This window comes from Nycticebus coucang, chromosome 10, assembly GCF_027406575.1.
Source record: "Nycticebus coucang isolate mNycCou1 chromosome 10, mNycCou1.pri, whole genome shotgun sequence".
Classification (NCBI taxonomy): Eukaryota; Metazoa; Chordata; class Mammalia; order Primates; family Lorisidae; genus Nycticebus; species Nycticebus coucang.
Genome location: NC_069789.1, coordinates 1,319,802 through 1,346,963, shown reverse-complemented (window position 1 = coordinate 1,346,963; position 27,162 = coordinate 1,319,802). Strand labels below are relative to the sequence as shown.

Below are 27,162 nucleotides of genomic sequence, written 5' to 3'. Positions count from 1 at the left end.
AAAAGATTTGCTCTTTACCTCGATGCTATAATAACATGGCCAATCTTTACGCCAGCACTGCCCTGTGAAATTGTGTGTGTGTGTGTAGGAGCCGGAGATATAAACCTGAAAGTGTTTGAATAATAGTTTTTAACACCGCATGTAAATATGCCGCACTTTTAAAGTCCTGAATTTCTTTACACAGTCAAGCAGAATGAAAGTGAACATGCACACCACAACCGTGTATTTTCTTAGAGACAGCATCAAAGTTTGCAGCCACCTTGCACTGCCTATGGTAAGGTGCACTAGTCTTCATGGGCTGAGCACCCCTCTAAGGGGAGGGGCAGCTGAATTGCAAAGGAGGGAGGAGACTTGCTGCGTCACAGTCACTGCCCAGCCCTCGGCATGAAGTCTCAGATCTCTACTAAGTCCCCCAGATCACCATCATTTGTACGGTGAACTTCAGAAGTTAGAAACCTTTTAAAGCCTCTGCTTGAAAAAATACTATATCGTCCAGCAGTTCTTTTCAAAGACCAATGCTAGGAACCTCAAATGCCTCAGACACCGGCCTTTTGGAGGAACAGATCTAAAATGTCAGCTGAGTGAGTGAGAAGCTATAGGTGTCAACGTCCGGGGGTTTGCTCCGATTATTAGGCTTTTCTGGACTGAGGCATGGTACTTCATGGGTGTTTCTGCTTTCCATTACCGTTTAAAATGTGTTTAGATAACCATTTTCACGATCTGAATTATAGTCTTTTAATACAAAGTCTTTCTAAAAAGTAAATGGATTTTATTGCACAAATGCTGTAAACTTTATGAGGGCTTCTAGTTAGAAAAAACAGTGTCCGTACTAGAGATTCAACCAGAGGATATTTAACGCAGGGAACGGTTTATACGATGCTGCAATACTGAATTAGATTAGTCAGAGATGTTGAGGTAGCCCCACAACAGGAACGGCAAGAGGAAACCACCATGTCCAGGTCAAAAGAAGATAAAATTGGGGGGTTTCAGGTCAAAGAACCTGCTGCAGCTGGTTCCCCATGAACCCGAGGCTGTCTGTGGAGGGGTAAAATGAGGCTGTGTAGGGAGCTGGGAGAGGGTGGGGCTGCAGCTACCTGCTGCTGTGGAGACAGACGCAATTGCTCCAGCAGTGGTGGCTGAAGGGCGGCAAGCACAGAGGAGTGAGACATCCTTTCCACCCTCAGCTGCTTCCCAGCCTCCCTCAACGGCCTCCCGCTGGGGCTGGAACAGAGAGAGCCTCAGGGTGGAACAGAAACATGTGGGTCCCAGCCCTAGGAATGGCAAAGCAGCCTGCCCTAGGATGACTTTCCAGTGAAAGAACCATCATAGAATAGCCTATTTTCCCTTTAACAAAGGGGAAGCTTTTTTTGGCAGGGGGAGGTGCTGCCTGAGGAGTCCCCGGTTGGCTTTTTTCTCACACTGAATGTCTATTAGTGAGGGGCTGTGGCTGTTACGGGAAAGGCTTACATGGTTGACCTGTGTACTTAAATGATAATTCTACTAATGTTGCTACCAGGTAATGAGGCTGTATATTTTAATAAGAGTTGTGCTTTTCCATTAAAACGTGGAAGTGTGAACATTTAAAGTTGAAAAGAGTGCCAACTTGAACTTAAATTCCAGTTTTGCTACTTTCTAGTGGAGTGATTTAGGAAAAATTACTGACACATTCAGAACCTCTTTTCAAGTCTATAAAATGAAGATAATGCCTATTTATAAGTCATCACAGAAATGAAAGCTACCCACTTACACATACACTCACATTCTAGCCAGTGCCTGTTTTATAGAGCTGCCCCCATAACGCACTGATATCACCGCTGATGTGACACACTTGCCTTTGAATAAGGCCATTTAATTTTTATAAAATCTCAGTAAAAAAAAGAGGAAATCAAAGCTGTCTATTGAATGCTCTCCGTGTGTAGCACACTGATAAAAACTTGCACAGACAGTACCTTTATTTACATATTATTTGCTTTTCCAAATGGGTGAAATGGAGTTTAGGCAGGTGAAGGGATCAGCTCCATTCTGCACAGGAACCATTTAAAACCAATGTGCTTTTGCTGTTTTTGTCATTATGATTTTTTTATGATTTAATTTATTTTATTTATTGTTTTAGTCACAGTTACAGAAATATTAACTATGTCTGTTTAATTCTCGTAAGTTCAGCTACCATAGTGGACAACCTACAGATTTACTTTCTTATTCTGCATTAGGAATACATTTCATTTGCTGTATTTTTTTTTTGTCACCATAGACAATATTTACCTTCTTTTTTGTATTTCTAGTATATTGTATTACCACGTCACTACTTATTGAATAAAAAATAGCAACTCCAAATATTGATACATTTTGCTTATTTTTAGAAGAGTTGGCAATTTTTTTTCTCAAAAACTTAAAATTATTCTGTCCGTAGACATTTCCTATGTGTATGAATACCTATAAAGATAGATCATTTTTTTCAGTTTTTGTTTAAATTAGCCATTTAACATATTTTATTTTGTTGGACCAGCACAGGAAAGCAAAAAAGGGAGCCAGGTTTTAGAAGAGTTTCATTTGGTAATTTTATTATGTTTTATCCTTTACACTGTACTTCTAATAAATAAAATATTTCTTTAGATTCTTTTTCTAATTCACAAATGTTTCTTATTTTCTTTATCCATGATTAAGATATACATATTTTATAGGCTATCAATAAACCAAGACATATTGTGACTTTAAATCATTCTCTATTTTAAACACTTTGGAGTTTAGTATTTTGATGTATGATTTAAATTTGCTATAGGTACATTTTAAATTTTCATCCAAATTGCTCGAATCAGAATACATTTCTCATTTTTAATAGAGGATGTGGCTGTGAAGTTTATAAATAAATGAACAAAAATATTAAATTTTTAATCACTGAATGTTAATTGACTGAAATAACTCTCCATAAGCATGTTTATAATCACAGATGGAAGGTGTTAGTTTAAAACAAATACAAGAAGCCTTCAAATACCGCTGCTTTACGAGAAAATACAAGAGATAATATAGCCTCCCAGATAATGAAAATGCCAACACAAATTTATCCCGCAGAAAGTAATGACATCTGAAAATGCTGCTTTGTCAACCAACATCGTGGACAGCATGTAGACGTTTTTTATGGCTAGCCATAAAAAAATGAAGCATTAATATAACAGACGTAGAGTTTCATCGTGTTTTATCACAAGCAGTTTTCACTTCACCACATTAAGTAGAATATCCATGTACTCCTGTTTTAGCTCGCAAGCTTGGAAGAAGTTAGTTTCCATCTAAAATTTTTTTTTTTTTCACTTTTTGACTTTTTTTTTTATTAAATCATAACTGTATACAATGATATGATTATGGGGCATCATACACTCACTTCATAAACCATTTGACACATTTTTATCACAGTGGTTAACATTGCCTTTCCGGCGTTATCTCAGTTACTGTGCCAAAACATTTATATTCTACATTTACCAAGTTTCGCAAATACCCCTGTAATATGCATCTAAAATTTAAGCATTTTCCTTTTCTTAGCCTGGTGGTCCAGGAACTCTCTTCCCCTTGACAGCTTACACTTCCCGCATTCCTCATTCAAACTGACAAAAGGTTTAATGTTTTTGTTCAAAAGTATTAAGCTTGATTCTGTGACTCAAAGTATGTCTCAAATGAATGACTAAACCCACGTGTGCAAATGGCCACAATGAGTGAGGCTGGCGATTTCTTTTTTAAATCTCTAGCAGCTCACAAAGTGGAAATGCTATTAATTAGGGCTGCTGTGGTCTTTGGAGTCCACAAGGCCTGTGGAAGACTGATCTCATTCTGAAATTTAACATTCAAAATATACCACCTCCATGGCCACACTGCCATCCAGGCCACCATGGTATCTCCTGGAATCTAAAATAATATCCTAATCCATGGCCTTCATCTACTCCAGGCACAATACCGGCCAAGCCAGCTTTTAGCCGCACAGCTGTCAAAGTGACCTGTGTTAAACAAATTTAGATTATGTAGACCCTCTGCTTATGCACTCTTTATGCTATTTTTAATAAAATAAATACTTGAACATGTACAAAAGGTTAATTAAATTCTATCAAATGTTTGCTGTTTACTTTTTTTTTTTTTATAGTTTTTGGCCAGGGACAGGTTTGAACCCACCACCTCTGGTATATGGGGCTGGCGCCCTACTCCTTGAGCCCCAGGGGCTGCCCTTTGCTTTTTATTTTTTAAATATACTGGAATATAGTATAATACAGCTCTATAGCTTACTTTAGTATCATATAGCTAATGTAGTATTAATATTTTAGCTTTATCATCATCCTATGACTGTCTGAATAACTTTATATACTGTCTACTATAATACGGTCAAAAATTGCCTATTTGAGAGATAACTTGCGCATCCAAATGTGAATGATGGACAGAAACTGGCCATTTTAAGGCACGTGAAGAAGCGTGTTGTGGCAGAGAGCACATCACGTGTGTGTGTTGTTTGTGGTGAGGGGAGTCCCTGCGTGACACTTGAGGTATGAAAGGGGTTACAGCATGGGGTGGCGGGCGGGGCTCACAGGTTGTGAAGACACAGAGTAAGCTGTTAGGTGATGATGTACACAGAGAAAAATCGTAGCCCATCAACCAAGGTAAAGAGTTTAAATGTATTCTCAGATCACCTGGGTATACCCCACAAGTCTACATCAATGCAAAGTACTTTGTCTATATTTGAAAGCACAGACTGGAGAGGTGATGGGGCTTTTGTTGTTGTTGTTGCTGTTGCCGTTTGGCCGGGGTCAGGTTCGCACCCACCACCCTTGGTATATGAGGCCTGTGCCCTACTCACTGAGCCACAGGTGTCACCCATGTGAGGCTTAAATAAAACGGGCTGTGACAGGAGTTTCCATGCATATGGCAGCTGTCTAGTGGAGACCAGCACGGTCACTTACACACTCTACACACCTGTGTGAATTCAGGCTGCTCTGTTAAATGTGCTGCAATTCCCATCGGGATTTAAGTCAAATGGAATTATAGATCTTTTTGCCCCTAGGACTATCTCAAGGAGGTTTTTGGACGAGATATCTTTGATAGACTTTATTTATTAGATGAGATTATCTGTCTGGAATGTGTCCAGCCTTATAGAACCTCTTGTTCATATTACCTGGCTGGATACTTTTGAACAGTGCATATATAATTTTTTCTACTAATTGTAAGGCCTCGAGTTGAGAATAATGAAGCAAAAAAAAATTGTCTTTAAGCAAAAATAGACAAAAATTAGAAGACGTCTCAATGTTGCTGAATATTACTTTCCTTAGAGCAGTTTAAATCAGGCTTATGCATTCAGATCCATTCCTTGACCACATGGATGACATCAACTAATGTGTTGAATTACATGCCTCAGATGACCCTGTTTAATTATGAAATTCATTTACTAGACAGGAATTGAACTAAAAAGTAATTGAGAATTCGTGGTATTTCTTGAAACTATGCACCCTCATCTGATAAAGAAAGGGAAAGAAATATCTAGAATACAGAATGTAAGAAATTACAACAAGACAACAAATATCTTTATATATTCCTCATAAGAGTGAAGAAACATGGGAGGTATTATTAGAAAAACCAGCATTCATCTAATAGAAGTTCCAAGAAATAAAGTAGAAAGAACCAAGAGAAGACACTATTTGGAGGTATAATAATAACCAATTTCCAAAATAGGTGAAAAGTGAAATATCTTCATATTCGATAATCTTATTTTTCAGAAACTACAAAGAAAATAATCCCAACGTAAATTTTTGTTCTATAAAAAACTATATAAATTACAAAGATAAAAATAATTTAAGAGACAGCAGAGAACAAATAAGAAGAGGGCTAAATGTTTACACTGATGACAGGCTATGCTAGCACACAAATATTACAAAGTACGCCAATTATGATGAAAACACATTACCGTTAATGTACAATAAAAGCAAAGAACAGTCACATCCGCTCTTACCAAAAGTACCAAGAAGACACAAAGATCGTTGACAAATTACAACATTAGCATGATTATTACATTATAATTATAATAGATTATTACAAATAAATAAAACCGCACTGTGGAAAGTCTCAGGGGAAGAACCATGGAGGTACAAGTTCGCTATATGTATATTGTAGCAGTGTTGTCAACTTCCAGACTGAAATGATAAACAATTTAACAAGAGTCATCGACAAAGCAAATTATTTATATTAAAGTTATCCCCAAATCAAAATACACAAGAAAATAAATTATAGATGACACAAAGACGTCTACAGGAAATCCAAATATAAATTTTAGAGGACAAAATATAAAAATATTTTTATAGCACAATCCATGAAATAATTTTTAAAATTGGCACAGAATGTACAAATTACACAGAACAGGTTGCCAATTTTGACCATATTAAAATGAAAAATAATGTGTAAAACTGTTTTTAAAAAATCCACAGATTCATAAAAATTTACATTGATTAAAAACAATGAAAAATGCCACCTAGCAAATGTACACTTTTTAAAAAAATTATTCCCATGTAAAATAGTATTTAATAAACAGGCAATTGGTAGAATAAACTCAGATGCCCAGAATTAGATGAAAAACATTACAACTTTTTTAAAATCAGGAAAATGTCAATAAAAATAAAATGACATGTTTTTAATAACCCAAGTTTTAAATCTTTTATTTTTAATTTCAAATTAATATGAGGGTACAAACGTTTAGGTCACATTGTTTTCGTTTCCAAGGTAAAGTTCAAATTGTAGCTGAGCCCTCCACTCAGGGCAGGCCGTCCACCCTGGCGTGTGCCCATTAGGTGAGAACTTGCCAATCCCCCTACCAACCCCACCACCCCCCTGCTCACTCGGATAAAGTGTTTTTCTTTAATGTGGGTTTATAGTTGTTTATATACTGGTTTCATATTAGTGTTCAGCATATTGGATACTTGTTTTTCCAATTTTTCAAATCTGATGGAACCAAGTATTAACAAGAGTTTTGGGAGTCTTGCATTGATTTACATTTTTGAGTATGCATTTGGATACTTAGGTGGGAAATTTGAAAATTACGGCCAGAAAAGAAATGTAATTCTGTGTATCTTCCTACTTTCATCAGTATGTTAAACTTTTTGACATTTTTGAAAAAGGTCCTCAGAATAAAATCAAAGCTCTATCAAATATCATTACTAACCCTTGTGCTCTTAAGTGACAGGGACTTCGCTCCTGGGTGTCTAACATCAAACTCAGGTTAAACAAAACCTCATTTTCAGGCCTGGACAAAGACAGCCATTGACATAAACTTCTTCCATGATTGACAGGACCAATCCTAAGCAGGGCCTTTCAACACATGAGTGGATTAATAAATTGTGGTCCGTGTGTACCGTGGAATACTATTCAGCTATAAACAAAACAAACAGGCTTTGAATCTTTTGTAACACCAAGACTGCTATGAACAGTGTTCTCCTTCATATCAGGAAAGCCTGAATGACAAAATGAGCGTGACATGTGCCAGTACCAATTTGAAACTAGTGGACAAGCTCACAGGAGAGAGAAACTAAATTACATTCAGATGGGGAAGGGGTGGGGTTGGATAATTTCCACCCAACAGGACATGACACTGGTATATGTGACCTGATCATATGTACCCCCATGTTAACCTGAAATTTAAAAAAAGACCAGTCCTATATTCAGAAACATTTAGACTCATTTAATAATTTTGAGTCTATCTAAATTAGTTCAAATATATTACTGGATAATTTAAACATTTAGCTACATGTAAGCTTTCTGTTCTTGTCATTATCTGCTTAGGATTTTAAAGTGTTTTTGTTGTTGTTGTTTAAAGCATGGTCAATTCTTTAAAGAGACCACAAAAAATTTCGATCCAAAAGTCTCTAAATCCTTCAGTGTAATGAGTTATATTTCATATAACAAGATACTCAATTGAAGGGTGCGTGTGGGAAGACTTAACGGAGGAGTCGATCTTGATATGCCTGCATTACTAATAATTTTATAAATTTAAAACCAGTATTCAATGATTAATTATTAAACATCAGGAATAAAGTCTAGACAAAGGGAAACGGTTATGAGAAATCAATTCCTCGACCCCGAAAGCCTCGTGCCTCCGCTGGGCAGAGATACTCAATGCTGCCAGAGTGACCGGACTGGACCCCACTGGCGGCCACTCCTGGGGGACTGCAGTGCTGGGACTGTGTGGTGCCGGCTCCACGCCTGGACAGCGCCTGGATGAAGTTGGCAAGAATCTCACGGACAATGGCTCTGCCCCCAAGCATTCCTTCTAAACCCCCGTGTTTACTCCCACAGGAAGTTACTTTTTTTTTTTTTTAATTAAATCATAGCTGTGTACATTAATGCAATCATGGGGTACAATGTGCTGGTTTTATATGCAATTTGAATTATTTTCATCACACTGGGTAACATAGCCTTCTCAGCATTTTCTTAGTTATTGTGTTAAGACATTTATATTCCACACTTAGTAAATTTCACATGTACACTTGTAAGATGCACTGTAGGTGTGGTCCCACCAATCACCCTCCCTCCGCCCAGCCTACCCCCTCCTCTCCCTTCCCTTTCCCCTTTCCCCATATTCTTGGGCTATAATTGGGTTATAGCTTTCATATGAAAGCTGCAGGTCCAGGGACCTCGTCTTCTGCAGACTGGGTCGCCTCCCGCAGGTCTGGTCGTCAGAGCTGGACGCGGACAGCTGCGCCTGTGCAGGGGTCCTGGCTCCAGGCGGATCGTCCCTGTGCTGCCCCACCCCCCACCCCCCAGCCCCAACAAGCAGGGCAGACAGCGGATGGCCTTTCCTGCCGGAGTCACACATAAAACTCTGCCCGTGGTACCCAATGACACCAAGGCCTGTGGAGCTCGTTTCCCAGGTCTGGCTGGGTGAGATGGCCCCAAACTATTCCAGCCCCTGGGCAGGCACGTTGGACACTGTCACTTAGGTGACTGCACTGGTCACTTCACAGGGAAAGCCCGGAAACCCCACGACGCTGCTGAGCACCTCGTTAGCCAAGGAAACTGCCAAGACATGTCCCAAAATAAAGTGACCCTGTTGTACTCAGAGCAGTGCAGGTGGGAGCTCAGGAAACCAACTGTTGCACACTTACTCCAGATTTCTTTAAACTCCCAAACAAAATAAAACAATGTCACTATGCTTTACATCACTGAGGTGCCCAGATTAGCAACAACAAAACAAACTAGGAATCTTTGATTCTTTTTCTGAATAGCTGCATTCTTTGGTGTTCTTTGCCTACACATTACAGCTGTGTGTTATTAGTTGACATAACGATCATAATTAACAATTGTTGCCTATATCATGGCTGTGAGTTACATATATGAATTACTGCCATAAAATATTAAGTACCGTAGATGTAATGACCCTCATTTACTGACCAGAAAATATCCCAAGAATATGGGCTAAAAGATTGCAGGAGCTGGGAAATGGGGTAGGTTAAGGGGAAAATGCAAATTTCCCACTATAGAATAGAAACCTAGGCTAGCCTAGAGTGTTCTGTAAGAAGGTTGCAAAAAAAGCCAGATAAGAACCAAGATCCTACCTGTCTAGAAAAAGTGCCTGGCACTTTCCTGGGCCCCTCAACACCTTGCCTTAAAATGGACACAGGTCCTGAGAGCATCAGAGCTGCTGTGCTTGTCATAACTAATTGTCATTTTAAAGTCACTGTCTAACAGGAAATTATAATGTCCCTAACATGGGGTGACTGATGGCAAATGATGGTGGCACAGCTCCTGAGAGGTTTGCTTCACACAAAGATAAAAGATGCAAAAAACAAACGATGTAAATCAAACACATGTACCCCCTAATATTCTAAGAAATGAAAATCCACCTTTGCGCTCCCAAAGGAAAGGGCTGTCAGTCTTCCCTTCACTGGAACAGAAGCTGCTGTGAGAATCTCCTCCCTTGGAGAGATTTTATTATTAAAATCACCGTGAGAAACTTGTCTATCCAACTGAAAGCTCCAGCTCAGATGACTGGAGACACGTTTAGCCTAAGACCTCTGTAGATTCTTCAGCCAATAAAATAATAAATAACTGAATTGCCTTATTTATTGGGTAAAGAAGATTGTGTTTGTAATCATTGTCAGCACCAGAGGACAAATAGAATAAGATGTAAAAAATATACAAGTTGGTAAAATGACTACCCAATTTTGGTGGAGCTGCCACCTGGACAAAAACTATCTCAGACTCAATGAAAGAGTTTTTACCGTCTATTATCTGGTTTCTGTACCTGTTAGGACCTTTGGTGTCAATTTATTCCTGCTAGTCTTGGGTACTTATTTAATCTCCTTAGTAAGGTTGCGTCTTCTACATTTCAACAATTCGACATAGAAATGATGCTGGAACAAGAGCTTCCAACCACCCATCCTGCCTTCCAGCCCAGAAAATAAACACGTCCCACCCTTGGGCCTCCTACTTCACCATCCAGAGACTTACACTCCTACCACCACAGGCAGAGGCAGTGCCCCCAAGTCAGACTGAAGAAGCTACGGAAGAGAGAACCTTTGATCAGAAAAGGCGTATTATGCTGCCCTGGGCTCCCCAAAGGAGGCGTAACTGCACAAATAAACACAAGAACAGCCGCAAAATCGTTTATCGTCTATTTCAGGACATGAAACTGTACACCAAAGCTAAGTAGGTTTGAGTGGATGTCTCCACAGATGTGTGTGTATTAGTAAAGGAGGAAAATGGAGAAAAGACTTTGTAAACCAACAAGTCAACCCATATTGTCACCCAAAGGTAATGAGTTTGACGCTGTTGCTATGAGCTTAATGCCCCACTCCCACTAATTATTTTCTAATGATTTTATTATTCAACTATTTTACTCATCAGTGGAAAAATAAAATCCTCCAAGCATAGAGCATGCCTGAGACTACTTTTTCTTTCAAAATGTTAATCTGAGTATAATGAGTGCAGGTGTTGAATAAATAGGTGGTGTTTAAACGTATGACCATCAATTTGAGGAAAACGTTTTGAACACGTTATTTCAATATGCTGTGCAAAAAATAAGTTTCTGCCTTCTGAGGAAACTTTATTTAGAATCTAATAGTGGACTCATGCATATTCTCGATTTAAACACGATTTTGCATCTGTGGGTTCAGTGTTTTACTGCATTTACCCAGCACGCTGGGAAGATTTACACACCGCCAGGCCTCTGTGAAGGCTGTAAGAACTTTCCTAGGACAGGTAATAAAGGGCCATGACACTTCAGAGGGAGGCCTTCACCAGACTGATGGTCTGGGAATATCAATTTATAATACACATCTTTATGCAAAGGAGTCCACCGCACACACGCCAATGAGATGAATGACTGGATGGTCAGTAACTGGGTTGCTCTGATCCTGAGCTGAGCCACACGATGTTCGATGGCTCACACAGGAAATGGATCATGGAGCATATTTATGTGGAATAGGAATCAGCTTCCAACTTAAACTCATCCAAAAAGCACAGAGTGTAAAACTCATTTCCTAGTGAGCACTGATCAGAACAGAGTACCCAGATTAGGGAGAAAGAGGCTGCGTCTAACAAAGTCACTGCTGGTTTGGAAACAGACAGTCATCAAGTACTTTTCAGGGAGTTTATGGGCAAAGTAACATCAAACAAATTTAACTTAAGGCTGTCACTATTCCTCTACAGAGAAAATATAAACAAATAAATTTCAGAACATTTTGCAAGTTAATTTTTCTCAAAATTTGGGCCAAACATTCCCTGTGCCAGAACTACCAGTTTTATGTGTGTGTGTGTGTGTGTGTTAAAATATGCAGATTATTGGCTCCTACCTGGGATAGACTGAAAAATAAATTCAGGGTCTGAAGGCCATAAGAATGCATTTTAACAAACATACACAGAATTTTTAAACTCACCAAAGCTTGAAAGTGCTATCAATTTATCACATAACTGCGGTGAGATTAGCCCATATCACAAAGTCCTGAATTTTCAGATGCTGGTGTGGATTTGGAGAGAAGGGAACACTTTTGCACTGTTGGTAGGATTGCAAACTAATATAACCTCTATGGAAAGAAGTATGGAGACTCCTTGAAGAGACAAAAGCAGACCTTTCCTTTGATCCTACAATCCTATTCTAGGTACCTACCCAGAAGAAAAAAAAAAATCAATATATCACATTTGCACTGGAATGTTTATGGCACTCAGTTCACCATTCCTGTGATGTGGAAGCAGCCCAAGTGCCCATCAGTGGATTAACAAACTGTGCCACATGTGCACCATGGAGAACTGTTCAGCCATGAGACTGTACCTCTTCCTTCCAGCTTCCCTGAGAGACATCTCTGACCGTGTATAAACACACTGGGGGACAGGGGGGAGGATGAGTGCTTGCCGTTCCAGCTGACACTTATCCCTGTCGATTTAGAACGCAGATAAGAGACGCGTCTCAGTGGAGGGTGGGAGGGTCACGTGACGAGTGGGGTTTGGGCCTCAGCCTGTGTGACTGCTGGTACAATGACACTTCCATTCCAGCTTTTCCATTTTTTTTAGCCAGATCTCTCCTGCATACTTGGAAGATTTATTCTGTGAGTCATCAATCTTTACTTCGTGACCCATGAAGTGAAAGCCGTAAAATTCTAGTAAAGGTCACACTAAAGACCTCTGAGCGTTTCCCTTCACCAAAATAGTGAACACACATCCTTGGGCTAATGTTGCAACAGAACCATCACAAAGACTGGGGAAGAGGAAAGAGAGTGGACTGCAGACACATGAGGAGCTAGAAACGACGGGCCTGGGCTGCACGGAAAAAAAAAAAAAAAAGGTTTAATCAGGTGCTGATTAACAATACAGCCAAATGAACTCTCTCCCCTGAAGGACATCAACGAGACCCTGGTGTCTGCTGCTACAGCAATGGTCTAACAAGTGACAATAGGTTTTTTTAACGTCTTGATAAAGACCAGCAAAAACCATCTGCTGTTCCTTTCCAGAAACAGCATTGTGCTTTTTCTATTCTGTCTCATCATCCTGTCAAGTTGGCAGCTCTCCAGCCCAACTCCTCCTTCAGGAGCACTGAGGATCTCGAGACCCTCGGGGACACCCAGCTGGCAAACTACGGCCACCAAAATGGCAGTGAACTGGTAATGTGGTGAGCTCTGGCAGCCGGGTCCTCCAGACTCTTCAGCAAGACTCACAAAGTAAAATCCATCAAAATATGGGAACCACGCAACTTCGTGAAATTTCTGATAATCTGGGAGAGGTTGGGACAGTCCCTGCAAAGTAAGAGGTGACACTGTGTCACCTGTTCCATAGCAACTCCGGGGGGAAAGGGCTAGGAGTGTGAGACTGTCTTCAGAACAATGAAGATTTTGCTCTATTTCAGCCCAGAATTAGGATCCTGGACCTTTGCATGTTAATTATTTGTCACTTTTGTTTTGAAGTTAGAATGAGCTCATTTTCCCTGGGGATAAAATATACACGTATGTTTATCCAAAGATCTTTAAACTTTAGTTCAAATATGCCTACTATGAAACCACTTTTCAAAGAAACCTTTAAAAATCTATAGACTATATGATCCATGCACTTTATTTTGTGAGAATTTTAAACACTCGAAGTAACTGCGTTCAATATGACACATAATAAATGTTATATCTCCACCTGCCCAGCTATCTAAACAGATACTTTGGAAGCTCTACAAAATTAGAAGATTAACAGGAATACTGTCATGTAAACAAGTGTAAATTCTTTCTTGGCAAAGAAAGATTATCTTGTGTCAGTTAATTTTGCGAAAGAATGTTTTGTATATGAAAGACAAATTCTCTAGAAAACCTGAGGAACTCAATGAAGCATATTCCTTCCGTGAGTTTAAGAGATTACTTACGCACACTGTCCATATGCACGATTTTTCCCCTTTCACAATTCAACTATTCTTTATATAATAAACGTGTCTTTTTTTTCCATCCTTTTCTCCTTCACGATAGCCAGTGTTCCTTTACCTTCATGTAACATCTTTTTCTTGCTTTTCTTTCTTTCATAGGTGCTTATTTTTCTTAACCAAGACAATTCTCATAATTTTAGTATTCTTTTCTGTCAACCTTAGTACTCTAACTCCATTTTATAAGAACCATAGCCAGGCGCGGTGGCTCAGGCCTGTAATCCCAGCACTCTGGAGGCCTAGGCGGGTGGATTGCCTGAGCTCACAGGTTTGAGGCCAGCCTGAGTCAGAGTGAGATCTCATCTCTAAAAATAGCTGGGCGTTGTGGCAGGCACCTGTAGTCCCAGCTACTCGGGAGGCTGAGGCAAGAGAATCACTTAAGCCCAAGATTTTGAGGTTGCTTTGAGCTGGGACACCACAGCACTCTACCCAGGGTGACAGCTTGAGACTCTGTCTCAAAAAAAAAAAAAAAAAAAAAGAGACGTTCACTTGGTTTACCTGATGTATCAATTCAAATGAATTATTTGGGCTAGGATTTGATAACCTATAGTTCTGACTTGTTGGGCTCATCACGGCACAAGCTATAAACCTTTATCTTGTATACACTATGTGTGATTTAATTCAAACATATTTTATTTCCTTGTGAGTATTGGTGGCAAGACTGTGCCCACTGACCATAGCCCACCTGAGGTAATGATGAGAGTTGTGGCCTCATGATAGAACAAAGTTATAACTTTTTTGGCTTTTAATACCTTTATTGTCCCCTGATGAATACTTGCTATTAAACAAAAACAAGTTATCGATTCCTCTTAGGCTTGGAATGATTGTTGCCATGGAGCAGGGTGAATTATCAAATCAACCATAGTTTATTTTTGGTTTTAATTTTACCAGAAAAATAAATATTCTCTGTTGAATTGCTTTAAAGTTAATATTTGACTTTAGTAGTGGAAACAAGACTTTATTCCCTCCTCCCTAATAATCACTCCCTAAAGACTCTTGAGATTTCTACATGAAATACTGATGTGTTATAATGCATTTATATAATAGTTCATAGTTATTCTAATTTTGATAGATGGAATTACCAAAGAGAAATTCACTTATGCATTTTGTTATAATAATAATAGAAATAATCAAAACCACACTATTGCAATGTGTAAAGAAAATTCAGCCATGATAAAAGCAAGAAAACAAGTGAATAAAAACCTGCCTGATTCCATGCTAAAGAATGAATAATAAAAAGAAATTCAAAGGGCACAAAACAGCAAGAAAATGTAGATTTGAGCTATAAAAATAAACAATGTGAAATTATTTGTGATAAAAATTATTGCTACAAATGGATTTGATCTGGAAACGTAATTTCATGAAAAATTCAATGAAAACATATCTCTTTTGTTAGTTTTCTTTGTGGATACGTCTGCTAAGAGAGTTTTAGCTTTTGTTTGTGTAAAACCACAAAGGAATTTTGAGGTGTGTGAGGCCCTTCAGGCCTGCGCTGTGGTTTTGGGGAAGTTCTCTAACGGGTCTCCGCCAAGTTAGAGACCAACTGCACAGCCCTCAGCTGTGAAGACCCCTGGGAGAGAGAGACGCAGGTACACAGGTGGTCGGGCAGGTCACTTACCTGCTTGATTTGTGGTTACATTTACAGACACAGACTGCCGGGGTCCCGGGCTCAAGTCGGACACTCCGTTCACTGCCTCAATCTCAAAGGTATAGTTTGTGTGAGCGAGCAGGTCCACCATCATGACAGAGGTGTTTCTCAGGCCGCTTTGCTGGGGGAGGTACCTGACTTGAGCGCCACACGCCTCACACCCCCCTGCGTGGGAGCGGCACTTCTTGCATGCAATATAATAGGACACGTCTTTCCTTCCACCAGTGTCAGCAGGCGGAATCCATTCCAGAAAGACACTAGTTTCATTAACATTGGAGATGGCATTCCGAGGAGCAGAGGGGGGTCCTGGTTTGCAAAGTAAAGTGAGAAAAACACATTTTAAGATACTATGAAGTAGGCATCATTTACCACACCAATCCCTACTCTGAAGGAAAAGAAACCACATTTCCAAGCAATCTTTTAAGTCCTAATTTCTCATTATCTTTGAAAAATTCTGTTATCATTTTATGCGGACAATAGTGAGATTCACATCCTATAGAAACGGCTTCTCTCAGCAAGGTGATAAGACTAGTTTAGTAAAAGCAGATGTTTTGCACAGTGTGTGTGCAAATAACTGTGCAGTTAACCTATTGTGTACAAAATATTTGATAAAATTATCTATTAAAATTTGGGAGGCATGAAGTGGATATTTCCTCATTGATGTCTGTGAAATAAATATAAAAGCAGCTACTAACAAGTGAATACAGGTAAAAATAGGACTTTTCGGTGTGACTTTTGACTTCAAATTGTACAGCAAATAACAAAGGATCTTTAGTTTACTTCAAAACAGACTCCATAGCTTCTGGATAAACCATCTACAGGATCTGAAATTCTCTCTTGTAGGTTGAGAAAGCACCAGGGTTTGAGTAGATGGTCAACATTACTGTAGTAAAACTTTGACTTCTTTTATATGAGGATTTTGTAAGTTGTGAATTTTACTTAACTGAAAATATAAATTTATTTTTAAAATATCTCTGAAAGTGAAGGCAGTAGATGACCTAATACAAGGTGGGGGTTAGGGGATTGAGGTTGTAGGGAGTCAGGGATGGGGTCATGACTTGGGGGGATGCAATTACAAAAAGGACTTTCCCTAACAACTGCAATCAATGTAATCTAATTCTTTGCACCCTTAATGAATCCCAAACAATAAAACAAAACCCTCAAAGGCATTATAATAGGGATGAATGAAAATGTTCAGATTTTGAAGGATCAGCAGAACAAATTTTAATCCCCAATAACCTACCACAATAAATGAATCTAATCATAGAATCATAATATCTTCAAATATTACTAGTGTAACTTTCCTAACTTCATGAAGTATGTCTTAGACCCTTTTTTTTCTGTACACATGTGAATGGAAATTGGATGTATTTTTAAAAATATATTTTATAGTCAGAATAATCTGCTTTCCATAAGATGGAATTTTCCACTAAAATGTGAGTTATAGAAACCACACTTTTAATTGCTTTAAAAATTTCTGAAATAAGGGTGGCGCCTGTGGCTCAAGGAGTAGGGCTCCAGTCCCATATGCCGGAGGTGGCGGGTTCAAACCCAGCCCCGGCCAAGAAAAAAAAAAGAAAAATTTCTGAGATAAAAGGTAACAATAGCATATTTATATATTATTTTACCTATTCCTGACCCAAATAGTTAGCATAACAAAGAGAAACAAATTGATCACAAAATGTGTACCTCTATTCTATTCCTAGATAGAGTTAAAACTTCAGTCACCGTTAAGATATGATGAAATGTTCTCAATGAGAAAATAAATTATTATTTGTTTTAGAGATAACTTGTACATCTCTCTCTACAGGGAGTGAAATGAAATATGATGGTAGTTGAATGGTTTATAAGCACAAATTAGGCTACTTATGATGATCTAACTTGTCATATTAATATGAATTTTTGTTCTAAATATAAAAATCAACATTAATTTCTACCTAATATGTATAGAACAGCCAGGACTATTGAGTAATAATTTGTAAAGTGATAACAAAGCTACCTAGGATTTAAAATTTTGCTGTAACAAATATCATTTAAATGAATCAACCCTGTAACCAAAAAGTTGACATTTTGCCAGAAAAAAAAAATCCCACCTTCATCATATTCATGGTTGAACACTACCAATATTTTTACAAGTACAACCTCACACACTTCAATTTACAGCCATCTCGTTTTAATTTGAAATAATTACTTAGCATGGAAATACAAATATTATTGTTTATTATAAACTGTAGCTAATTTAATAGTGAACAGTTATGAAGAAGATGAAATTGGAGATGGAAAGTTATAGGTGTCACTTCTGAGGAAAAGATGAAACTTAGCTAAAAAAGGTCTAGTTTAGAACAATGTCACCTTCTTTGTTTTTTTCCCTGCAACTGAAATATGTTTGCATTCGGCCCTTTTCCTGTAAATCTGTACACACAGATTCCACTAGCCACACTTTTCCTCTTTTTCTGACTCTTCCACTGACTCTGACCACTACCGGTCAAAATGAAGCTCAAACTCAAGTGGAGACCTACAGGGGACATACAGATGAGAGGCTCAGGTGAAAACGCACCCCAAAAATCAAGTAACGAAATTCCACTGCCCTGGTAGCAGAAATAATATGTAACCCAAGACAGAACTGTGAGAAGAAGCCTTCATTTAGACGGACTCATTAGAATCTTGGGTTTTAATTTTGATTGTTTTCTTGTAGGTTTATATAATTTTGTTTTCAGATTAAAAAATAAAAGTATGTATGTTTCACAAACAAATAAACAAAAAAAAGTTAAAAGGAGATGGGACCATAAATTCAATTCCAAAGGGCCCAAGGCAAAGTGAAGTTGAAAATCTCCATCTGAACATCAACCAAGCCAGGAGGGGGTCACCTGCATCATTCGTGTAGCAGTGAACACAACTAAAAGCAGACACACAACAACACTCACAATTACATACTAGAGACATCTGATATCTGAGTCCCAGTAGTATTTCTGCATGAGATACACACAAATTAGTGCTCATTTCAGACATAATATTAGAAATTCATGTATCTGCAGACAACAGGAGAGGCCTCCTGGGAGCTCGGTCCTAAAATCGTGCTAAGCAGTCCTTGTCATGAAGGCACCCTCCCCCCAGTTTCCAAACCTAACAAATTTTACAGAAAGGGAGGCTTCCATTAATGCTAAAAAGATGTCAGCTGGACTATTTAAAGAATATACTAATTAGAAAATTAATAAAATGTAAAAGAATTGAGACATGATTTTCTTTCCTTAATTTGCCACTCAAGGTCTTCACAGTATTTTCCCTATGGTTTGGGGACTTTACCTCTTTCATGTTTACATGGATCGAGCTGGAACATATTCTTCTTAGTAAAGTGTCTCAAGAATGGAAGAAAAAGAACCCAATGTACTCACCCTTATTATGAAACTAATGTAGGACCTTCACATGAAAGCTATAACCCAGTTACAACCTAAGAATAGGGAGAAGGGGGAAAGGGAGGGGAGGGAGGGGGGAGGGAGGGGGATTAATGGGATTACACCAGCGGTGCATCTTACAAGGGTATATGTGAATCCTAGTAAATGTGGAATGTAAAGGTCTTAGCAAAATAACTAAGAAAATGCTACAAAAGCTATGTTAACTAATGTGATGAAAATGTGTCAAACGATCTATGAACCAAGTGTATGGTGCCCCACGATCATACTAATGTACACAGCTATGGTTTAATAAAAAATAAAAAAATAAGAACAACTTTTTGAGATATGGATGTTTGAAAGAATAAAAAGTTAAAAAGTGAAAAAAAAATAAATAAATAAAAATAAATGTAATCAACAGAACTTTTCCAGCAAAGTCTGAATGTGTCAGTGATATAAATTAACTCCAGATAATGAAACCACTCTTTATAAAATTAATAAAGGTCACAAAGTAGGAACTATGGTAGGGGCCTAAACTCTGCTAAAGCATATTTACAAAAAAAAAAATATATATATATATATAATATATAATATAATATTATAGGGAGCAATGGCGAGTTATATGTATATTTTTTAAAAATATATAATATATATTTATATAAAAATATATAGTATATTTATATAAAAATATATAATTTATATTTATATTATATATTATACATATATAAAATATATAAACATAAATATATAAAAAATAGATAATACATATATATTTATGTATTTATATTATATATTTATATATAATATATATTATATTTATATATATATATATTTTAAATATACATATAACTAACCATTGTTCCCTAGCTTACTTTCCTATAACTGCTTACTACTGAGGAGTCACATAGCTGACGGCCATAAAAACTCTTAGCTTTTGTCTCGGCACCTGTAGCTCAGCGGCTAGGGCACCAGCAACAAATACCAGAGCTGGCAGGTTTGAATCCAATCCAGGCCTGCCAAACAACAATGACAACTACAACCAAAAAATAAAAATGGCCAGGCTTGTGGCAGACACCGGTAGTCCCAGCTACTTGGGAGGCTGAGGCAAGAGAAGCACTGAAGCCCAAGAGTTTGAGGTTGCTGTGAGCTGTGACGCCACAGCACTCTACCAAGGGTGACAAAGTAAAACTCTGTCTTAAAAAAAAAAAAGAAAGAAAAATTCTTAGCTTTCTTTGTTGCTCCCATAGAAAACAACATCTTTGTGAAACCAGATCAGGGGCCCATACCAAGGAACTGATTCAATTGGTCTTGTAACCACCACACAAGAACTCACTCAGCATGAGAAGACAATTTCTATACCCCTAGACTCCACCCCAAACTCAATCAGCAGACACAATTGGCTAGCCCTTTGCCCACCAAAGTATCTTTGAAATCCTTTTCTCCAAAATTCTTGAGGAGACACACTTGAAAAATTTGTCCCATCTCTTGGCATGGCACCTGCAATATTTAACTCTTTCTGCTGTAATACCTGTCATCTCAGTGTACTGGCTTCTTCTTGAGCAGGGGGCAATGAACCTGGCTGGGCTGTAACAGTAATAAGAAAATGTTTAAACCAGAGTAACACCATTTTCAAGCGCTTCTGGCTATAGAATATTTGGGTTTTAGTACCATGAAATTATTGTTTTCATATTTTAAATTATACTGCACTTAGGAGTTGTAAAAAATAAATATCATTTCCTTAAAAAAAAAAGAATATACTAATTAGAAAATTAATAAAATGTAAAAGAATTGAGACATGATTTTCTTTCCTTAATTTGCCACTCAAGGTCTTCACAGTATTTTCCCTATGGTTTGGGGACTTTACCTCTTTCATGTTTACATGGATCGAGCTGGAACATATTCTTCTTAGTAAAGTGTCTCAAGAATGGAAGAAAAAGTACCCAATGTAATCACCCTTATTATGAAACTAATGTAGGACCTTCACATAAAAGCTATATCCCAGTTATAACCTAAGAATAGGGAGAAAGGGGAAAGGGAGGGGAGGGAGGGGGAAGGAGGCGGACTAATGGGATTACACCAGCGGTGCATCTTACAAGGGTATATGTGAATCCTAGTAAATGTGGAATGTAAAGGTCTTAGCAAAATAACTAAGAAAATGCTACAAAAGCTATGTTAACTAATGTGATGAAAATGTGTCAAACGATATATGAACCAAGTGTATGGTGCCCCACGATCATACTAATGTACACAGCTATGGTTTAATAAAAAATAAAAAAAAAATAAAAAAACAAACAAACAAACAAAAATAATGTTAATAATTGTTTAAATGCACAGAAAATAAAATGTGTTACATTCCATTATAGTTTGACTTTCTCCACTCAAATACATCCTCCCCGAAGTATGTAATGACAACATTCATTCATGTAAAAGGGAAATGTTTTATGGGGTAATCATCTACCCCATAAAATCATCACTTTGTCCATCAAAAGAACAGTCTTCGGTAATGTAAAGCTAACTAATGACAGTGATTTGAGGAATTCTGAAAATATGCTAGACTGACACTATGAAATTCAGATAAAATTTTAATCTGCAATTACTTGATAATGAGAAGTCTGTACTCTCTTTGTAAATTTAGAGATGGATACTAAAATTTCAAAAGAGAAACTACAATTTACTGGGACCTACGCTTTCCTGGAACAGGACATCAAGGCAATGGAAATGGAACATTAGGAGGGGGGAGGGATTCCCTTTCCTTCCCTTTCACTTTCTGTTTTCCTTTGATTTGCTGTGGAGACTTTGTGGAACTCTGAAAGTGCTCTCATCAAGTCACAAATGCGAAAATATTACATTCTCAAAAGTATATGGAGAACTAGAAAAACAAATGCACCAAAAGCATCGAGAGATGTGGATGCATCACGCAAATGTTGGAACTTGGGCTTACTATTCATCTGCTCTAGTTATATGATTGGCAAACACGTCATCAATAACAGTCAAGGATGCTCACTAGCCAGACACTTAACACTTGCGTGACAACACTAGCTAAAATGTCATCTGTGCATGACTCTGAAGTCTCATTTGCTGCCTCCAGTTTCCACGTTCTTCAAGTGTTTCTTGTTTATAAATGACCTTCCTTAATGACCTTTGCAACTTAGTGTGGCAGGTGAGAACACTAAGGTGGTGAAGGTGCCATTTGCTGTGTAATTACATATGTAGAAACTGGCCTAGGAAGAAAAAGGGAAAAAAAGTATCATGAATAGGGACGTGGATTTATCAAAGTCCTATTTGTCTATCATGAACCCTAAAATAAGCCACAAAATGAACTGCGTGGTAGTCGTTGAATTTGAAGTTAGGGTAAATTCATGCCTGCAACGGTGAGGGATAAAAGAGACTCTCATTTTTCAATGCTTGCTAGAGAAGACTGAAATTTGGTGAAAATTATATAGGGAAGATTAAACATGGTGCCTGTTTCAGGGGTAAATGCTCATGGAAGGTAACAGGCTTCGTCTTGCTGTTTATTCGGGCTGGTGAAGGTTAGCGTCACCGAATATGCGTGGGGTCCTTACTTGTGCATGCCACTGTGGGTGGATCAGAGTCCCTCCTGAAATAATCCTTTTCACAGACACAAGAGGCGGAAGCTTCCTCATGGGTGTAACTGTGAGGTGGACATTTGCTGCAGCTCTGGATGTGAGGTGAGGCTTTGAAGAACCCAGGTCTGCACACTGTCAAGAGAAATAAGAGACTAAGCTTTTCCCTGAAACACAGGCAGTGTTTGCTTTGTGAACAAAGCCATTATTTTGACCAGCATACGCAGATTAAAGGTAACACAACGTTTGCAGCAATTTCAAGAATTTTTCATGAGCTTCTGAATCACAAATACCAGGCTATTCGTTCAGATCTTCAAATATTACATTTATTTAAAGTTTTTAAATATGTATGCAATATGCATATTTTTAATGATTTGTATGCTACTGGAGCTTATAACAAATTTTAAGTGGTGAGTATTTATATGTATTTAAAACTGAAGCAAGTGCTTTTTCTACAATTTACACTGCAACTATGTTGAAGAAATATAAATTATTCCACATATTCCTTGAACGGGGTGGTACACCGTAGATGCTCCAAGTTTTGTAATTGAATAACTAATGCAATTAGTAGGTGCTAAAAGCTTTACAGTGCCAGTAGATTGGGAAAATGCATGAACAAACTGGTATATAATCCATATTTTATTGATTTCAGTAATCAAATTTTTGGCATTTGTTTTGCATTTTCCTCCATTTTAGGACATTTCTTTGAAATTCTAACTGATTTGACATTTATCTTTTCTAGTATCTGGAATAGTTATACTATAGAATCTGTAATGATCAATAAAGGGCAGAAATTATGTCTTATTCATTCTTGCATTAAAAAAAAAGTTATTCTGGTGTTTGCCCACAAGACCTGTCCAAAGGTGTCGTGGAAGGCCTGGCAGAGCCTGCAGCCGTAACTGAACTTCAGAATCAGGTGAGAGCCGTGTTCCCTGGTGTCTTTGTTAACATGTCTGCGCTGGTGGGCAGGGAAGGAAAAGCTCGTGACGTGACTCCCTTCATTCTGTGGATCTCCAGATGCTCTAACTATTCTTCCTTCTCAGTGGCTAACAAGTGTGAGTGTTAGCATGCCATGAAACAGACATTTTTAGACTCTTTACATCTGACTTTACATAAAACTACTCAACTGTCTTTTTTCTATTTTCGAAGCTCACCATATATGCTGAAGGGTCTTTACTCAACCATCCCTGCACATTGTCTGAAAGCTCAAAGGTGAACGTGTATTTCAATAGACATTTTTGATGGACATAATGAATTGGGGCCAATTTCCATATGCTATAAATGATCTCAGGTTTCAGTAATCCATGCTCAGTCTCTCGCCATCACCATGAATAATCAGGAACTGGCAAAGATGAGAAGGTACTTTCTTCAGCAGATCTAATTATAGCGATAGTAAAGCCTTAATGCGCTTATAAATTCTGAGAGAATGTGAAGGTATTTGAAAGATAAGACGAGCTTTTTAATAGTATTAGGGACATTCCTGTAGTTAAATGATTAGTAGAAGATTTAAAATATTATTTTTCTTATAATAGGATTGCTGCAGCAGCCAATACCATACTTAACTCACTCACTCAATTTTTCTTTTTTCACCCTTTTAGTAAAACCATTCTCACTTTAAACACCATTTGCTTTCAAAGACCTGAAGTGTCAATCCCCATGTTCTGAGGAGTATTTGGAATTCATTCATCCTTCATGAAACAAAAGTCATTTCTTTTCTTTCTAATAAGTGCCTTTTAAGTGAAATGCTTTCTATGATACCATACAGAACGCTGCTGTACAATAGGGAGCAAAACGTAGATAAAGGTATCGTTCTGCTCGGTTCAATAAAATGCTTTGAGCAGGTACGATGGGCCAGAAGCTCCGCCAGCCTGGGGAACTAAGGGACTCCTCAGGAGAACACTCAGAATAAAGTGGAAGAGATGAACTTACCCAGCGTGGAAGGTGTTGGGTTTAACCTTCCCAGCAAACCTTCACGTTTTAGCATGTAGTAATTGGGAGATTATTTTATAAACAAAAGGAGGTCATCACAAAGTTAATTTTTTTCTCAGCTTTATTAAGGTATAATGAGAAAAGAAAATTTTATATATTTACTGAGAAAGGACAGAAAAGGATTTCTAGGGTACGGGAAGAAAGTTGGGCTGGCTGAACAGGCCCAGTGGAGTCTGCAAGGAGCATCCACCCTCAGAGCGGCAGCTGTCCTGGCCAGAAAAAGGGGGAATAACATAGGTATGCGGCCACCTAGGTAACCAGTGACCAATAGAAAAGGAATAATCGAGGACCCGTGGAAAAGGACAGTGACCTGGTGGCACAGACAGACCAAGGACACAGCCACAGACGGCTTCCAAAGGAGAGACGAGGGGTGAGTCCCTCTCTTCCTCTCTCTCTCCTCACTCAGGAGAAGGGCCCACTTCCAACTCTGTTTGCAAGCGCTCTAAGCGTTCTCTTTATCTTAAGTAAGACTCTTTCTGCCACACCGAACGCTGCACGAGTTCCTTGTTCTGTTCACGCTGCCTGTGCGGCTCCCGCTTTACTCTGGATCTGCCCACTCTGCTTTATTCCCACCGTGCCCTGGTTGAACGCCCTAGTTCTGCAGAGTGATCAAACCAGGTCAGTGGGGGTGAGGGACCCAGGATCCCTGTCTCCAGCATTTACAGTGACCGGGAAGGTCAGTGGGGGTGAGGGACCCAGGACCCCTGTCCCCAGCATTTACAGTGACCGGGAAGGTCAGTGGGGGTGAGGGACCCAGGACCCCTGTCCCCAGCATTTACAGTGACCGGGAAGGTCAGTGGGGGTGAGGGACCCAGGACCCCTGTCCCCAGCATTTACAGTGACTGGGAAGGTCAGTGGGGGTGAGGGACCCAGGACCCCTGTCCCCAACATTTACAGTGACTGGGAAGGTCAGTGCGGGTGAGGGACCCAGGACCCCTGTCCCCAGCATTTACAGTGACTGGGAAGGTCAGTGGGGGTGAGGGACCCAGGACCCCTGTCCCCAGCATTTACAGTGACTGGGAAGGTCAGTGGGGGTGAGGGACCCAGGACCCCTGTCCCCAGCATTTACAGTGACTGGGAAGGTCAGTGGGGGTGAGGGACCCAGGACCCCTGTCCCCAGCATTTACAGTGACTGGGAAGGTCAGTGGGGGTGAGGGACCCAGGACCCCTGTCCCCAGCATTTACAGTGACTGGGAAGGTCAGTGGGGGTGAGGGACCCAGGACCCCTGTCCCCAGCATTTACAGTGACTGGGAAGGTCAGTGGGGGTGAGGGACCCAGGACCCCTGTCCCCAACATTTACAGTGACTGGGAAGGTCAGTGGGGGTGAGGGACCCAGGACCCCTGTCCCCAGCATTTACAATGACTGGGAAGATCAGTGGGGGTGAGGGACCCAGGACCCCTGTTCCCAGCATTTACAGTGACTGGGAAGGTCAGTGGGGGTGAGGGACCCAGGATCCCGTCCCCAACATTTACAGTGACTGGGAAGGTCAGTGGGGGTGAGGGACCCAGGACCCCGTCCCCAACATTTACAGTGACTGGGAAGGTCAGTGGGGGTGAGGGACCCAGAACCCCTGTCCCCAACATTTACAGTGACTGGGAAGGTCAGTGGGGGTGAGGGACCCAGAACCCCTGTCCCCAGCATTTGCAGTGACTGGGAAGGTCAGTGGGGGTGAGGGACCCAGGACCCCGGTCCCCAGCATTTGCAGTGACTGAGAAGTTTTAAGCAGGGAAATAACTAGATCAAAGCTCTGTCTGTGCAATCAGTCCACAGCAGCATGGGTAACAAATGGGAGAGAAAGGGCAGCGGCCACGGGCACTGTTGTTTCTACTGTATTAATTCTGAAAAACACAAAGTTACCTAACAAGAGTGATTCCGAGGTAATAGATAGATAAGACTAGGTGAACGCAAGCAGTGGAAATAAGGTAAAATCATGTACAATTCATTGTAGGTATTTAGATGAGTGACTCGGAAATGTTAAGGATGACTCACTCTTAAGGTGTTTGGTTTAAATCTCCCAGATAATGAGAGCATGAGCCATGGAATGTGTTGGGGAAGACAAAGGGTGATATTTGAGGCATTATTTAAGTTGAGGTGGCCAAAGAAATGGAAAGAGAAGTTTAGAGAAAAAGACAACGTGATTCAATCTTACCCTCCCCAAATTAGAACCTGTAATGACTTAATGCCTCGAAATCATGACTGTAAATCTCAATACCATTCACAGCCCTGCTAGACAAACTCCGTACTATTCCCGTAGCTAAACTCATTCCCCAACATCAACACGAGGGTCTTGTAGCACCTCCTTACAGGCTCCTTCCTCTGCTCCCACCAGCTGGTGCACTTATTTAATGTCTGTGGTTCAGAAAACAGAAGGGCAGCGTCCTCACCTCCCACCGCCTTGTCGCCAAATCCATTCAAGGTTGTACCCATCCTCTTCACCATTCATTCTTTTAAAATGAAAACATGTCAAAGAAAAATATCTTTATTTGAATTAGGAATCCTCCCTCTGCTCTCCGAGGTGAAATGTTTGAGTGTCCTGCCTACAAGCCTTTTGACTTACTCAGAAACCAAGTAAAACAAACAACAGGAAAGCTATCAACCTCACTCGATCCCAATTCTCCCAGGAGCTACCAGAGTGTTGTTCCACCTT

General features: G+C 39.4%; 1 protein-coding gene across 6 annotated transcripts in view; it reads right to left on the bottom strand.

Annotated features, from left to right (window-relative positions):
• Positions 1–27,162, bottom strand: part of EPHA5 (EPH receptor A5) — a 306,886-nt gene that overhangs the window by 121,919 nt on the left and 157,805 nt on the right. For 3 of the 6 annotated variants that reach the window (XM_053607676.1, XM_053607677.1, XM_053607674.1), the window contains exons 4-5: positions 22,504–22,659; positions 15,522–15,857 (exon numbers count right to left, since the gene is read on the bottom strand). The exons of 2 other annotated variants lie outside the window; for them this stretch is intronic. In XM_053607676.1, coding sequence (XP_053463651.1) covers positions 15,522–15,857; positions 22,504–22,659 — 492 coding nt within the window. The remainder of the gene's footprint in view (positions 1–15,521; positions 15,858–22,503; positions 22,660–27,162) is intronic. One more of the 6 variants, XM_053607675.1, reaches the window with a different exon arrangement.